At 47.2% G+C, this 17655-nt stretch overlaps 1 protein-coding gene across 4 annotated transcripts in view; it reads right to left on the bottom strand.

The window, feature by feature from the left end:
- Window positions 1-17655, bottom strand: part of PITPNC1 (phosphatidylinositol transfer protein cytoplasmic 1) — a 280327-nt gene that overhangs the window by 15817 nt on the left and 246855 nt on the right. For all 4 annotated transcript variants that reach the window (XM_089316776.1, XM_089316773.1, XM_070060433.2 and 1 more), the window contains 2 exons: window positions 7527-7682; window positions 4018-4081 (listed from right to left, as the gene is read on the bottom strand). In XM_089316776.1, the coding sequence (XP_089172902.1) occupies window positions 4018-4081; window positions 7527-7682 (220 nt within the window). The remainder of the gene's footprint in view (window positions 1-4017; window positions 4082-7526; window positions 7683-17655) is intronic.

Raw genomic sequence — 17655 nt, 5'->3', positions numbered from 1 at the left:
CTACAAACATTTTCCCTCGAGTTCTAGTTCCCTCAGCCAAAATAGAAGTCATTTTTTTCTCATTCTGAGAAAAAATGGAAGTCTTGAACAAGCAGTTGGGGGAGGGAGGCTCCAGAAACCATGAATTAATTAGATTGGAGATCACTCTGGCTCCAGGAAAATGGTGATCACCTTTTGGGAAGTAACACTTTTTAACCCATTAAGTGATTATAAATTCAATGAATGCTTGTTACAAAGAGCTTAAGGTGGCTCCACCTCTTTGTAGAGAGAATAGCCAACCCTTGAGGTTGGTGCAAACTCTTTCCATGTCATTCAACCCACTCAGATCTAGAACTGTAACCTCGAGTTGGGGCTTTTTCTGTAGTTCTAATTGGAGTAATGGGTATGCATGGAAAGGTTCACAGATTTTTTTTTTTTTTTTTTTTTTTTGGAAAATCTGATGGAAAGCTATGGGCTCTCTCCCCAGAAAAATGTACATGAACACCCACAGAAAATGTTGCGTAAGAGCCAGCACTCAAGTTCCTATCTCAGAAAGCAGGGGGTCATTGGGAAATGCTGCCCGGTTGAACTCAACCGCAGAATGGGAGCCCCTGGCAGGCTTCCTTGTCCACCCTGAGCTTGCCTCACTCACTCTCAGGCACCGGCCCAGGCTGATTTCTATGTGACTTTTCATAGTTTCATCTACACGAGCCAGAACTCCCCCCCACCCCATACTTTTTGGGAAGAGTCAGATTTTCAAAGACATTCATGAGATTCCACCAGTCCCAGGCTCCCTCTGGCAATCTTCTGTGTTCCACTCTCAAAATACCGTCAGATTTGTGAGGCAAAACCATGCTTTTGTGAAGCCTGGCTGCCTATTTTTATCCATCTCCCAGATCACTCCATCTTGTGAAGTGTGTTCTTGTTGCTTTTCTGATGAGGGTTCTAGCCCTGCAGAGAGACCCACAGCTCACGGATAAAGCCCAGTTAGAGCTTTGAAAGACAAACTCAACTCCTCCAACACAGAAATGGTTGTGCTTTACAATGAACATGAGCAGAATAACATCTGTTTAGGGAAACAGTTTCGTGACTGTCAAATGCTGGAACTCAGACGAGATGCAGAATTAGTCCTTGGGTGAGAAAAAGATCACCATCCTCTACAATATCTTTTATTTTTCCTTGACTCTTAATTGAGCATTAGAGATGGTGCTATCCAAGGCTGCCCCTGCATTAGGGTGTACAGTTTGTGCAGTGTATGAACATACAGCCAGTGGACAGACTGGGGCCAAAATTCAGCCACACCCATGACACCTGCAGAGTCTGCCCAGAAGGGATGCCATTTTCTAATTCATCTGTCTAAACGGAGTGCTTTTTTCCTAACTCTCAGTGGGGTTTGGCAGTTGGCCTGAAGACTTCTCTGGTAGTCTAGTCTAACCTATTTGGACTAAATTAAACTGTCCTTGCAATCCAATCTGGTTTACAGCCTATGCTATAAACCAGTAGTTCTGAAACTTTGCCCAGCTCTAGAATCTTCCAGAAGGCTTGTTCAAACAGATTTTTGAACTACATACCCAGAGTTTCTGAGTCTGCAGAGTTGGGATAGGGCTTGGGTCTCTGTATTTCTAACAAGTACCTGGGGGATGCTGATGTTGCAGGTCCAGTTGCTTAGGAAACCAGTGCTATACACTGTGAATACAGTGATAGGTGAGGGTTTCTTTACTTTGGACGTTTCCCAGGTTTACTACTGAAGAGTCTCACCGAGCCTAAACACGCCAAAGAAAAATGAGCAATTTCAGGTAGCCAAGATGGGTGGGCGCTTGGCCTCGGTGACAGTAACACACCCATTTGCCTGAAAGGCCCACAGTTTCCTTGAACAAAGGACTGAGAAGACACTGTGTGGGCAGGGACCATTTCCGGTCATTTGATTGACTGAGTTCTGCATGTGTGCCTGGCCAGCAGCTCAGCTGAGGGTGTGGAAGCCTGCAGGGTTGACCGGAAGTGGATGGTGCGGTTCTCAGATGCCTTGCTGAGTGAAAACTGCTGCTTGTTTTGGTTGGGACACAGCGAGTGGAGACCTATTCTGGGGATTCCAGGCACCTTGATGATTTACACCCACTAATGGCCACACTGGGGCTTTTTGGGAGTGTTTATTTACAGAAAGTGCTTTTTGGGCAATAGGTTCCTGGAGTTGTTAACTGTCTCCATCTAACTCTTCCTTAGTAAATACCTAAGTGTTCTCAAAGGTTCTCTAGACTGGACATCTCCCATTTCCTTTGATGCACTATTCTAGCTTTGGGTAATTTGAGGATTCTCTCCCCCATTAAAAATCCTTAAATTGCTTCCTTGCCCTAGGCTCAGCTGAGCTAGAGAAGAGTCTGTCGGTCCGCTCTGTGCCCAGACAGTCACTCACTAGAAAGCCCTGTACTTCTTTCACTTCCTATCAAACCCACCTCTAATCAAACCTGCTTTTCTGATATAGAGCTTCCTGGCGTTTTGTCCTTTTGATCAGAACATGGCTGCTTTTTCTGATGTCGCCTTTTCTGAAAAGCCCTCTTTGGCACTCAGGCCCTAGAGAGAAACCTATCCAACTGCCTGTCTTTGAGTCTTCAGAGTGGCAGATTTTTGGCGCTTCAGGTGTCGGTTCTTTTGCCAAACTTCTAATCAGTATGAGCTCATGAGTCTTTGGATATCATTTTGCTATGCCCTTGGTATTGGTAGCAAGGAAACCTTCGGCTCCAAGGAGTACAAAAGAGACCAGGAGTTCTTAACCTCTTTTTTGTGGTTTGTGCTCCCTCTGAGAATCTGAATAAAGCTCCCTACAAAGAACACACTAGAAATATTTGAGGATGAGAGGAAGTCGTCACAGGAGACTCCTTCCACCTGTCTCACAAAAGACAACCGCAAATGGACAGGTCTTTGGGGAACTTCGTGACAATGTGACAAGCCAGTGCTCTTACTACATGAGCACAGCATGGGGGAGTGTGTGATTAGAGATTAAATGATGATCTGTATTTGGACAGACATGCGAAGATGCATTGGCTCTTTCGAAGGTGCAGATCTGGGAAAATTGCAAAAATAAAATAAATCCATGGCCTACAGAACCATGCCTTTCTAAACGCAACTCAGAAATAGCTAACAACATTAATAACCATCACTGTCTTTGCCTGTTTCATCCACTGTATGTTTTTACTTTAATGTTCGTGCCTTCTGCTAAGAACAGGGAGAGAATTGGTGGAACAATGATGGAAAAGGACCAGAATGCAATCCAGGTTACACTCAGGACAGATAATGTGACTTAGGGAAAGGCCAAGGAGGAGGGCATTTCACTGGATAACCAACCTGAAAATCAGATCTAACCTAAGTCACCCCCTGGGTGTGTTCATTTCTATTTATAGCCAGGACAAGAGCTATCTGATGACTGATTCTGGGAATGCAGAGGATTTGTGTGGACAGAACAGGCATGCAGAGGGTCTGGGAAGGATGGTCCATCCATCATGGAATGAAGCAAACCTTGTTTTTATTTATTGGAAATGTGCAGAACTTGTTTAACTCTTCCTAGGTCATGAAAAAAGGCCAGGATAGTTTCAATTAGAATTAACAAGGCACCTCTGCCTCTGTCTGCTCTGAAAGTTTTGCAGAATCTTTATGTATCTGGTGACAAATTGTTTCAAGTGTTTTCTGAATCAAAGAACTGTGTTCACTTGACGTGATACTTCAGACAGCTTTGATCCTGAATAGTCATTTGGGATGCACTGAATTGGGTCTGAAACCCATCCAACAGAGAATGAGGGAGCTCTGTGTATCAAATGACAAGCATCAGAAACACTGAGGTCCCGCTTAATCAATAGTTCTGTGTTTAGCCCAAGCTTCTGCATTACATCTCATTATGCCTAGCGGACAGTGCTGTTTCCAATACAGGAAGCAGCAGCCTGCCTCTGTTTTTGTCCTTCTAGGTAGCAGTTGAAACCAAATGGCCAGAAGTCCAAGTCCACATGTTAAGAAAAGGTTCTCCAAGTTAGTGTGGGGAAGTTGACTTACCATACCACTCATCAACCCATGCGAAAGCCTGTCTATGTCCAATCAGCAGAATGTCTCGGACCACCTGGAAAGCAAAAGGCGGAGGTTGAAACAATACCACGTTAGATGAAAACTATTTGGAAAACAGACTGCTTCCCATTCGGGGAATCCTGGTGATGAGCGCTCTCTCAATCCCTCCATCAGTATGTGGTGACAATTATAGACTGAGACACACAGATCATGTGCCTGCTCACCCCCGGCCCTCTGCATGGTGTATGCATACTTGCTGGAAATTAGTTTCTTTGTCTCATCTGAGACTTGGGTTGGGGATGTGTGAAGAGTGATGACAACTGCTCGGCAGTCACGCAGCAGTGATCTGAATGACTCTCTAGACTAATCACCTTGGGGCTCTTCTCTCCATTTATCTTTAACCGAAACAGTGTCTACTTTTCATTTGTGGGAGGGTGTACATAACTCACTGGTACCAGGAGGTCCTACATGCTGGAAATCAAGAATGCTTTTCCGGGCAGTGAGCCACTTCTACACAAAGAGCCCTTAACACTCCCTGTTCTCTGATGAAATATCGCAAATACTGATTCAACCTTTTAAAAAAATAAAAGAAGGTGTAGGATACAAGATGAATAAATATTCTTCTAGGTTCAACTTTTATGGGATCGGGGTGGGAAAAGCAGCTTAGCAAACTTACTATTTTAAAAATCAATCAGCTAATTAATTTGAGAGGTCAAGAGAATGAGAGAATGAGAGAGAGAGAGAGAGAGAGAGCGAGCGAGCCTCCATCTGCTGGCAGACTCCCCAAATGCCCACAAGGGCTGGCATTGGGCCAGGCTGAAGCCAGGAGCTCCAAGCTCCCAAGTACTTGAACTGTCACCTACTGCTTCCCAAGAGCTGGGATGGCAGGAGGCTGGAGTCCGGAGCTACAGCCAGGCATTGAACCCAGGCACTCTGATGTGGGATGCTGGCTGGCATCCTAACTGCTAGGCCAAATGTCTGCTCCCAGTCAACTGTGATCGAAAGAGATGAAACAAGAGACCTCAAGTAGAATAGAACATAATGGGAGTGATAGGGTTGGCTGGAGACAAAAGGAATGAAGTGGTTACTTAGGGTGACATGTCATGATAACAGAGAGCTAAGGAAGATCGCTCAGACCCTGTGTGTGTGTGTGTGTGTGTGTGTGTGTGATACTGTTCACGTGCTCTCATGGTTTCCTGTCTCGCCCTGCATAAATTTGTTTTTAATGTTTCCTGCAAGCTCACAGTCTCCCTCTAACATTCCTTTCTTTCTGCCAAACAAGTCCAGTGATTGTCACAAATCTCTCCTGAAGGGCTCAAGCACGTTTCAGTAAATGATGGATTTGCATTTGGTGAATTTGCAAAAACAAGGGAAGCGTTTATCATGAAGTGTTTATTACTCCTGGCCTTTGGATACCTGGTGAGGCTTTTTAGGATTTGGAAGTAGGAGACATGTACTGAATGTAAGAAACAGCGCACAGTGCTGAGTGTGTCAAATTCATGGAATTCAAAAGAACAGCATCCAGGCATCAGTAAATACACCCTATTACATTGAGCACAACACAGCTGTCGGCTGGAAACAAGAATTCAATAATGTGCTAATGGCTCTGCTTTCCAACATCCCCCCCCCCCCTTAACCGTGAATAGACTCTTAAAAAACAAAGGTGTTCAGAGAAAGGCATGCCTGGCACTTCAGATCCATTCAAATGCTGGCCTCAGATACTCATTAGTGACTTATGTGCCAGAGCAGGTGTGTTTCAGGGGCTTGATCACACTTCATTATATTTGGAAATGGGCAAGGGGAATGCCTGTAACTAGAGCATCCTCTGACAGGTATTTTAAAAAAATGGATTCTGGAGGCCAACACTGGGCACAATAGTTAAGACACTGCTTGGGACACCCACATATAATACCAGAGAGCCTAGTTTTGAGCCCTGGTTCTGCTTCTCATTCCAGCTTCCCACTAATGTGCACCCTGGAAGGTAGCAGGTGATGGCTTATTTACTTGGGCCCCTGCCAACCATGTGGGAGACCAGGATGGAGTTCCTGGCTCCTGGCTTAGGTCTGGCCCAGCCTCAGCCACTGAAGGCATTTGGGGACTGAATAAGCAGCTGGGCGATCTTTCTCTCTTTCTCTCTCTCTCTCTCTGCCTTTCAAATAAAAAAATATATAAAGCCCAACAAAATCGATTCTGAAAACCAGCCAAAGTCAGTGGTGAGGAGAAAAGACAACAGTGGGACAATCTCAACACGCTTTGAAAGAGGAAATAGAATACGATGAGAGCAGCCCTAGTCAAAGGTGATCATTTTGGGTTAAAAAGCTTCCGGAAAGGGCACTGTAGCGAGTCAGGTAAGAAACAACCTTAGACACAGAGATGAGGCTGGAAAATGTTTATCTGGGAGCTGTGGGTACCTTCCTGCTTCTGGGAGTGGAAACAGGAGGCTCTGGCCCTTGATTTCCACGGATCTCACTGAATCTCACACTGGGGCTCAGTGCAGGATCCACAGCCTTCTCTGCTCAGTGAAACATCCAGGCTCTCAAATTTGTCCCAGGGTCTCTTACCATCAACGTAAGCTATGAGGGGCTGCAAAACTGACCATCTATTCCTTGGGCCTAGATTGAAGAATTGAACTTTTCATTGTCATCCAGTCCCTAATCCCAGTAGACAAATCTGTCCAAGTCCAAAAGCTCAGTGCATCCAGGTTAAATTCCAGTGGCCTCCAAAAGAATTTCTGAAGCTACCCTTTATCAGCTTGTAACTGGAAAGATAAACAGAGTTAGCCTACCTGGACTATGGAGGTCACCTGGGTATTATTTATTTTTGTGAAACTGGGAACAGCTACAAAGGGCAATGGGCAACATTGTATTTCTCATTTTTTTTCCCCATGAGGATAAGAGTCATGTTATAGACATTGAGGCTATTTAAATCACCAAGTGAGTTCCGGCTACATAATTGCCATGTTTCATGAACATAGGTATCCAAAGGAAATCTGTGTTATGAGTTTGTTACCCCAGTTTTAGAAACAGAATTGTTAAAGGGCAGAAATGCCGAGATGTGCCATCTAATGGGACTACTGGGATTTCTTTTTCTGTCTTGTGGGCCATCTCCCACCTTAGGTGTCTACATTTGCAGGATCTTTTGAGTGTGAGTGATCCCTGGGAACTGTGCACACTGATAAGCCCTCTGGCCCCCTCCCAAGTGCCTCTGGAAGCAAAGCAGCCCAATACCAAAGTGAGAAATGTGGATTGAAAGCTCCAGTTGCTAGATACACTTGCCTGACAGACACGGAGGGCAAAGAGTGAGAGATGAGGTGTAAAACATCTCTTAGGAGAAGGAAACCACGCCATACATGAAATGCATTTGCACCCAAAGTGATTTCCAGATGCGTCACCTGGCTTTGCCTTAGCACTTGCGTATTTTGTTGTGCATCACACACTTCAACTTGTCAGTCAAGACAGGGACTTTGTCCACAGTGCAGGAACTGGTGTTGGATCACTTACCTTATGTACAAATTGTTCCACTCTGGTCTGAAGCCCCCAGACCTCGAACTTCACCGTCACCAGCTTGTAGGAACACATGATGGGCTGATGACTATCTCTCCAGCCTTCCCTTAACTGTCCCCGGCCTGTCTTCTCAGACTTGAAGTGTTTAGGATCCTAGAAAAAAACAATCAGAGAAAAGGAACTGGTACATTAAAAGTTCAACTATCTATATGACATGTCCAGAGTAGGCAAATCCATATGAGAGAGAAAGTATATTAATGACCTCCAGGGACTGGCGAAGCATAGGGATGTGATGTGACCACAGGTGGCCACATCTGTGACAGGTCATCCCGTCAGATGATGAAATTATTCTGGAGTTAGATAGTGAATATGAGGACCACTGAACTGTGCTCTCATTTAGAGGCTGAATTGTATGATATCTCAGTTCTGAAAAAGGGAGATCATAATAAAGTGGCAAAAAAAAAAAAAAAAAAGAAAAAAAAAGAAAGGCAGCTCGTCTATTTAAATGTCACCAAAAAGTGACTTAAGACTAGATTTTATGATATCGTGTTGTATTTTTCCTTCATTTTAGGGCCAACAAACTTCACACAAAGTCTAGTCCTTTAATGGGAGTACAAACTGATACAGCCGCCATGGATGGTCACTAGCAGCATCCACAAGCGTGTGCAGAGCTTAGCAGGTGCCTAACTATGATTTGATAACTCCATTTCTGGGTGCAATGAGTGCATATGGCCACCAAAAGACCATTCTAGAACATTTGCAACAGCTCTCAACATAATAGACAGAGACTGGAAGCAGCCCAGACATTCATCAGCAGGAAGCCAGATAATCCCACAGTGGAATACTACACACAAGGAAAAAGTGTTTGCTGGTGGATGCACGCGGGAAACATGTTTGCTTCCCCAGGATACTATGCTGAGCAAAAGCAGCCAGACGCAGAAGTGTGTATACATTGTGTGATTCAAATTGAAGTTCAAGAACACACAAAATTCGTCTATGGTATTGCAGCTAGGCAAAGGGGCAGAAGAGAAACCCCCGGAGTGATTTTGTGTGGATCTGGATGTAACAGGTGAACATTTGCTGAGAATAGGCATCCCTCAGCTACAAGACTGAAAGAAGAAAAATTAAAAAGGGTTTTTAAAGAATGTGTAACCACTTAATATTTGCTCAGTGATTGCCAGATGGAAATCAGCCACTGATTAGGTCACTGGCAATCATGTCTGCAGAGATACTGCAGAAGGAATGCGTAAACTAACAACATACAAAAAAAGCCAGTCTCGATGTTCAGAAACATATGTGGAACAATTACAACCACGAAGAAGGCTTGGAGCTGCTCTGGGCTTGCTCTCCAGACTCCTGATCCTGCCTCTGTGGACGGAGGCATCCAGGGAAGACAGGAGCCTCACAGGCAGAGCAGAAGCAAGAAAACAAGGTCTCCTCTCCTGCAAGGAGAAAAGTAGACAGGAAGAGATACAAAACCAGATTGGCTGGGACTGCCCTGGTCCGCTCAGCTCAGACCAGCCGGTGCCTCAGGGGTGAGGTTGGGCAGTCAAGGCAGACTGCTCACACAGACAGGTTTATGCACTTGGGGCTGGCTGCGGCGGCACACGGCTGCCTGGCGCTGCCCTTGCCTTCCCCTTCAGGTCTGTCTCCTCTGTGAGGCCACTGTGCTATGGTGCCTGCTCCCGCCATGGTGGCTCCTCCAGAAACCACAGAGCACTCCAGGAACCCACTCCACATGAGGTCAACACCAAGCCAACAACAAAGTCAGAACAGAGCCCTTATCCTCCCCACCTCCTCACCATTCCCACTCTGCGGCCAGAGGGGCTTCCCAAATGAAAATCTGACCATACCACTCCCCTCCCCCAAGCCCATCCATAGCACCCACTGTGCCACTGGGATACAACTAAAATGTCCTGACATGGAATACAAGGTCTTTCTGTTGCTGCTCACCATCTGGACCAGCATCCCAACACCATGGCTCCCCCTGTGACCCTGGGGAGCTGCTGGCAGACCCATTTGCCAAAATCCCAGGACCTGTATTGTTGCTGTGGATTCGTTCTGAGGGGAGGAGCATGCTGGGGGCAAGAGGCATGCAGCCACCACACAGACCCTGGGAGTTGGGTGAAAGCAGGACAGAGGTGAGCAGCCCACAGACTCATTTATTTCAGTTGGTACAGCAGCTTATATAGCCAAGGAAGCCAATCCAGTCAAGGGGCAGTTTATGACCTAACCAATCACAGCCTGTTGCCAGGCAGTATCTGAAGCCATCCAATCACAGCCTGTTGCCAGGCAGGCTCCGTTGCCAGATGGGTTTTGAAGCCATTACTGAGTAACTGACGCCCACTTGCCAGTGGCCATCTTGGCATGGCCTTCTCATCCCACCACACTGTATATCTCCTCTTCTGGAAGTTCCTTCTTTCTGGTCAACTTTATACTTTGCCTATATCTCCTTTTCTTTCAAGACTTATCTCAGGGGTAGGTGATTGGCCTGGCAGGTAAGAAGCCAAGTAAGACAGCTGCATCTCATATGGAGGTGCCTGGGTTAGAGTCCTGGCTCTGTCTCCTGACTCCAGTTTCCTGCCAATGCAGACCTTGGGAAGGAGTGGTGGTAGCTCAGGTAGTTGGGTACCTAATTCCCATATGGGAGACCTGGAATGAGTTCCTGGCACCTGGCTTCAACCTGGTCCAACCTTGGCTATTTCAGGCATTTGAGGAATGAACCAGAGGATGGAAGATCTCTCTTTGCCTTTCAAATAAGCAAAATCAATAAATAATTTAAAAACCCATAGAAATGCAATTTAAAAATATGCTATGTGCTACTTAGGTGGGATTTTCAAGATGGACACCAGCTTGAATTTGTCGCTATCCCCACATACGGTAACATCGTAATGGCCATTAGGCTGAGCAGGTGTTCACTGAGGGTGTGGGGAGGCCTGGTATGGACCAGGTGTCACTGTGTGCAGGTGGAAGGGTGTGTATGCAGCTGCTCAACGATTAGACTCAACTCTGCAGGAGTGACCTGTGCTCTCTGACCTTTCTTCAAGGTCCCTCAGTGTTTGTGTGTGTTCTAGGAAGACAGAGGGCCTGGGGGAAGGAGGAAGAACCCAAGTGAGAGACGTGTCTGACGTATGTACCATGGTTTGAATATTTATCCTCCCAAACTCATGCAGGAGTTTAGTCTCCAAAGTCCTATGTTAATACCACTTTCCCCCACACATTTTTATTTCTTTTCCTTAACTTAATTGAACTGGATAGGTCCTCCAGGGCAATGGTGAATATAAGCAGTGATAGCCTTGCTTTGTTAGTAATTTTTTTTAAAAGAGATTTATTTACTTTAAAGGCAAAGCAATTGAGAGAGAGGGAGAGAAAGAGACAGAAAAAGAGAGAGTGCTTCCATCCACTGGTCCACTCTCCAAATGGCTGCAACAGCCAGGTCTGGGCCTGGCCATAGGAGCTCCATCCTGGTCTCCCCTAAGGATGGCAGGGGCCCAAGCACATGAGCTATCCAGCCCCACCTTCCCAAGTGCATCAATAGGGAGCTGGATCGGAAGTGGAGTAGGTGGAACTTGAATCAGCACTTCACTGATACAGGATGCCAGGGTGGCAAATGGCAGCTTAATCCACTAGGCCACAACACTGGCCTGCCCAATATGTAAAAGTATTAAGAGGATGGAAACTGAATTTGACTATGATGTTTGTCAGTGGGACCTTCGGAGGGTGATTAAATAGCATTTGGTCAGTAGGTGGAGTCTCCGGGTTAGAAGGGGGACACAGATGCAGAAGTGCCCACGTGCTCACTCCGTGGCATGATACAGTCCACAGGGCATCCCCGCCACAGCCAGCTCTGTGCTGTTGGGACCTTCTATGTCCAGAACTGTGAACCAAAATGAAACTCTTCCCTCTCTAAAGTAGCCTGCCCAGGTATTGTGTTAGAGGAATGAAAAGCTAACACAGAATGGAATACAAAGTCTGTTCTGGAATGGAATAGAACAAGATTGACAAAGGGATTCTGGGAAGGGGGAAGCAAAAGAGAATGAATGACAACTATCCCAGGGGAACAAGTGTCTGTGTGATGGGGACGGTGACTTTGGCTGTAGCAGCACATCTGAAGCTTTCTTACTCACTTTTGTGGTGCTGCTTGTCCCTTGCCTGAACCAATCCAGTAACTGCCCTTGAAAGATTATAATAATTTAATAACATGATACATGAAAAAGGCCTACATGCAAGGCCAGCCCATAGCAAGTGCTCAATTGATGATGGCCGTTATTGCATGTCCTGAGACAGCCAGAGGAGCCTTTAAGAAACATGTCCAACCCTGCAGTCCAGAGCAGAGAGAGCAAGCTTGTCCACAGCACCCTGGAGCTGCCCGGGAAACACCTGATGTTTAATGCCAGGGGACTAATTTTTGCTAGCCTCGTGTTCTTATACCATATAATGCCATGGAGATAAAAGATGATGATGATTATAATAATTAGAAGTGGGAGTAGGCCGGCGCCGCGGCTCACTAGGCTAATCCTCCGCCTAGCGGCGCCGGCACACCGGGTTCTAGTCCCGGTCGGGGCGCCGGATTCTGTCCCGGTTGCCCCTCTTCCAGGCCAGCCCTCTGCTGTGGCCAGGGAGTGCAGTGGAGGATGGCCCAGGTGCTTGGGCCCTGCACCCCATGGGAGACCAGGAAAAGCACCTGGCTCCTGGCTCCTGCCATCGGATCAGCACGGTGCACCAGCCGCGGCGGCCATTGGAGGGTGAACCAACGGCAAAGGAAGACCTTTCTCTCTGTCTCTCTCTCTCACTGTCCACTCTGCCTGTCCAAAAAAAAAAAAAAAAAAAAAAAAAAGAAGTGGGAGAAAACATTTGGAGGTGAAGGATGGTTTTGTGGGATACATTGTGGTGAGGGTTTCATAAGTACAAATGCAGCTCCAAACTCATCACGCTGTGTACATTTGTTATGTATAGCTTTCTGTCCATCAAGAAATAAAGAGAACTGAATTAGAAGGAATAAAAAGAGAGGACCAAAAAAAAAATCAAGAGATGTATCACCAAGCAGACTATGACAGACCATCCTTACACACGGCGGCCACTCACTCCCCCCTCACCGTGCTGGGGTGTTGCCAGTTCAGACTTTTTTTTTTTTTAAGATTTATTTTATTTACTTCAAAGGCAGAGTTACAGAGAGAGGGAGAGATGGCTGCAAGGTTGGAGCTGGGCCAGGCTGAAGCCAGGAGTGTCTTGCAGGTCTCCCATGTGGGTGCAGGGGTCCAAGCACTTGGGCCAACTCTTGCTGCTTTCTCAAGTCATTAGCAGGGAGACAGATTGGAAGTGGAGCAACCAGGACTTGAACTGGTGCCCATAAGGGATGCCAGCACTGCAGATGGTGGCTCAGCCTGCTATGCCACAATGCCAGCCCCCAGTTTAGACTTTTAAAAGAAGCTGGAAACCAGAAACTGGAAGCCTGCCAGTGCATAAAGACTAGTCTGATGACCTTAGACCACTGTGCTGTGAGGACGCTAAAGCTAGCCACGTGGTGAGGGCATGGGAGGGATCCTGAACCGGGTCTTAGGTGCTGTGGCTGAGATACCTCAGTGAAAAAGCCATCTTAGACGTTTCCATTCCAACATATACCATGCCAATTACATCTGCCCAGGTAACCAGAGAAGCTTACAGAATTATGAGAAATAATGCATTGTTGGAATTTTTAAAAAAATTTACTTATTTGAAAGGCAGAGTTATAGAAAAAGAGAGGGAGAGACAGAGAGAGAAATCTTCCATCTTCTAGTTCATTCCCCAAATGGCCGCAATGGCCAGATCAAAGCCAGGAGCTTCTTCTGGGTCTCCTACATGGGTGGGAGGGGTTCAAGTACTTGGGCCATCCTCTGCTGCTTTTGCAGGAACATTAGCGTGGAGCTAGATCAGAAGTGGAGCAGCCGGGACTCAAATTGGCGCTCATATGGGATGCCGGGTGTCATAGGTAGCAACTGTATCCACTAAGCCACAGGGCCAGCCCTTGTTCTAATTGTTTTAAATATTTATTTGGGAGGAGGGAGGGGGGAAAGAGAGAGAAAGAGAGTGAACAAGAGTGCAAGAATGAGCTGTCACTCATTAGTTTACTCCCCCAAATGCCCGAGACAGCTGGAGCTAGGGTAAGACTGAACTTAGGAGCTAGGAATTCAATCCAGGTCTCCCGTGGGTAGCAATAGCCTGATCACTTGAGCCATCACCTCTGCCTTCCAGGATCTGCATTAACAGGAAGCTGGAGTCAGGAGCTGGAGCTGGAATTGGACCCATGATCTCTGATGTGGGATACAGGGGTTTTAACCACTAGACCAAACACCTTGCCCACTGTTGCTGTTTTAATCCACCAAATTCTGGGGTGGCTTGTTACTCAGAAAAAGGTAACAAAACAGGCGTGCCAAGTGGATTATAAGACAGATGCACTAACTGGATTGCCGAAGATGAAGAGAGTGACTGCTGCTTTGTTCTTTCACGGAACACACCAGAAGTTCATGCCATCAGCCACAACGGCCTGAGAGCTGCAAACAAGGAAACTGATGCCTGCCAAGTCGCTCCTGTGTGCTAGACAACAGGGGCTGGGGTTAAACTGGGAAAACTGGTTTATCTCACTTTCCCACAAGAGAGGCAACTGAAGGGCATTATTCACTGTGCTTGAACAGCTATGTTGAGGCTTAGAAGACATGGCATCCAGCCTGTGGTTGACCAGTGTGGGGACAGGCAGATCCTCCAGCACCTGAGCAGGGGCTGTCCTATTTGGGTTGGAACTGAGTCACAAAAGGCTGGGTACACGTCCACCCTGTATGGTACAGAAAACAGGGGGGCAACACTCTTTGGCAAGCCAGAGTTGCAAGGAGACAAGAAACCCAGTGGACACAGCAAGGCAGGCAGGAAGGCACTGGAGTTGGGGAGCCTGAGCTTCCTCCATGCCCCTCAGTTCCTGCACTTGGGGCCTGAGTATGCAGATGAAGGAATTGGAACCAGCTGACCACGCCCCTCTCTGCCCTCTCTGATTTATGGGCTGCCCTCGACTCATTTCTTCAGCCCATGACTGCTGCGCGTGCAGTGGTACCTGTTCTAGAACCTTCAGGTAGGTACGCTCTGGGCCTGCCCTTCTCAAGCATAAAACAAGACTCAACAAAGTGGAGAGTTGATCCCTGGGGGATTGTCCTACCAAAGCAGTAGAGAATTGTGGGGCCTCCCAGTCAACTTCCGGTTCAGAGTGAAGACTGGGGAAGTGCTGTTTGCACAGCACAGTGTGGAGGCCTAAGTGCATGTGTGGGTCTGGATTGCATCATACGACCGTAACATTCTATGGGAAGTTCTCTGGGGGCCAGCTCTGTGGTGCAGCAGGTTAAGCCACTGCTTGTGACAGCTGCATCCCATATCAGAGCACCAGTTTGAGTCCCGCTTCTCGGCTTAAGATCCAGCTGCCTGCTACTGTGCCTGGGAAAATAGTGGAGGAAGGCCCAACTACTTGGACCCCCAGCCCCCCACCTACATGGGAAACCTAGATGGAGTCTCTGGCTCCTGGCTTTAGCATGGACCACCCCTGGCCATTGTGGCCATTTGGGGAATGAATCAGCAGATGGAAGCTCTCTCTGTTACTCTGCCTTTCAAATAAATGGATAAATAACTCTTTCTTAAAGAAATAAATATTAAATAAAGTTTTGGGAAAAGGCTAACATGGGGAATGCAAAGTCTATTACATTTTTCAAGATTCAGAACAGGATTTTAAGGCTTGAAGAGATCATTTGGCTTCATGTCCTCAGTTTTATAGATCAGAAGCTGAGGCCTGAGAGAAGTGAAATATTTTGCCCCCAAATCACAAACATTTGATACCAGGGCTACAACTACTAACCTAGCCCCCGCTAATCTTAGCCCACGTTCTTTCCAATGCATTTGCTTTCAGTGTGAAAGAGCACAGGTGTTTTTGTTACAGCAGATGCCAAGAAAACAATTAACAATTGGGTTTTTAATGGCAATCGTGCGTGGAACATTTGCAAGGCGGATGTCATGGCCACAGCTGGTGGCTTCATTTGGTCCACCTCAATCATGGCCTGTAATTGGGACCTCACTCTCAAAGAGCTGGAAGGAGGTAAAGAAGGAGCTGCCCAGCACTCGTTCATCAAGACTCAGAGACGCACACCCAGCGAATGCTGCGGAATGAAGATGCGCCCAGGACGGGGAAGAGGGTGAGTGACAGCGCGTGGTCTTGTCTGGAATGGGAGGGGCTTTTCCACCTTGGGCTCCTTCCCCCAACCCCCCTCTGCCCCACCTCCCGACACCCTTTCTGCCGAAATCATTTCCTGCAATCTTCATTTTCTCATCCGGCTTTGTGAACGTTAACTACCTAAATGGCCTCGTTCACCTACCAGTTGACCTTTCTTACAACCCCCACCTTAAAAAAAAAAAAAACAACAAAATGTATTTCTGGTTTGCAGCTCTACAGCTTGTGTAGCATGTTGGTCCTGGTTCAAACTCGGTTACATCCCTCCTATCGTTCTTTATCAAAGAACAGGGACTACTTTGCACTTCAAACGTTCGTTGTTACGTTTCCTTATTTTAAAATGAGGCTTACAAACCTAAGCCTTCATCTCAGATGTTACAAATCCTCTGGGCCACTCCACATGCCACTTTCAGGGTTTGGTCTATGATAAGAGATCATAAAGCTTGATTTCAGGGTGACGGAGAGGTCACGTACCTTGCTGGATCCTGACCCACTGCAATAAAAAAATCCGGGGAAAGTTCTCCGCAGGCGGTGAGTTCCCCCACAACAGAGGCGCCCAAGTCCTCACCCCTAGTACCTATGAATGTGATCTTATTTGGGAAAAAGGTCTTTGCCAATGTAATTAAATGAAGGCTCTTCAGATGAGATCATCCTGGATTAAATGGATGGCCCTAAATCTGATGACAAATGTCCTTATAAGACGACTCGGAGAGACGAAGGTCACACGGGGACAGAGATTGCAATGATGCAGCCACAGCCAGAACTCCTGGAGCCACAGAGGCTGGCAGAGGCAAGGAAGGGTCGTCCCCTACAGCTGCCCCTGAGGGAGACAGCTCAGAACAAGACTAACCAACGCTCTGATAATGCTGACCTCGGGTGGGGTCTGGCCATGCAGCTTTCCCACAGCTCCCCAGGTGACCAGAGTGCACAGCCAATGCAGGGACAAATGCCATCTCCAGATTCTACACAAGGAGCACGCAGCTCGCAACTGATCAGCAATTCATTCCCTGCGCGACCTGGGCTGCCAACCTGGTCTGAATGTCTGCACTACCTCGATCCCTGCCGCCACACACACCCCCATTCATGCTCTGCAATTTAATCACCAAGAGGATGGAATTAGGAGGTGTGGCCTTTGGGAAGCAGTTAGCGACCTTATTTATAAAAAGAAATTCTATGGGGTCAGTGGCACAGTGGGTGAAGTTTCCCATGTGAGCACTGGTTCGAGTCCTAGATGCTCAACTTTGGATCCAGCTTCCTACTAATGTGCCCGGGAAAGCAGTGGAAGATGGCACAAGTCCTTGTGCCCCTGCCACTCATGGGAGAACCAGATGGAGTTTCAGGCTCCTGACTTTGGCCTGGCGCAGCTCTAGCCATTGAGGCCTTTTGGAGAGTGAACCAGTGGACGGAAGATCTCTGTCTCATGTCTCTTCTGCCAAGGGAGGACATAGCAAAATGGTGCCATCTGTGAGCTGTGAGTGGGTGCTCACAACACGCCACATCTGTCAGCTCTCTGATCTTGGACTTCCTGTCCTCCACAGTGTGAGAAGTAAATGTTCACTGTTTATAAGCCTCCTGACCTGTGGCAATCTGTTCAGGGCTCTCCAAGGACCAAGATGCAGGCCCTGTCCCAGGTGCACGGGACACTCTCAGCTGCTCTCACAGGAGTGCCTCAGCATCCCTGTCTGCAGTGTGGTGTCAGTAACAACTTCCTTGCGGGCTGGCAAAGTCCCCAGCCCAGCCTGGCCCATAGAAGGTGCAGGATGCATGAGACAGTCCCCACCCCCGCTCCAGTGATTGGCACATGAGAATGAAAACACCCTCAGAGATACTGAGATGCAGATGCCTGAAATATTTTTGAAGTCTGTGTTTGTTTTGTTAAGATCTATT

This window comes from Oryctolagus cuniculus, chromosome 17 (assembly GCF_051225735.1).
Source record: "Oryctolagus cuniculus isolate XC-2025 breed Fujian yellow rabbit chromosome 17, ASM5122573v1, whole genome shotgun sequence".
In the NCBI taxonomy this organism is placed as follows: Eukaryota; Metazoa; Chordata; class Mammalia; order Lagomorpha; family Leporidae; genus Oryctolagus; species Oryctolagus cuniculus.
This window is presented reverse-complemented; position numbering and strand designations above follow the sequence as displayed.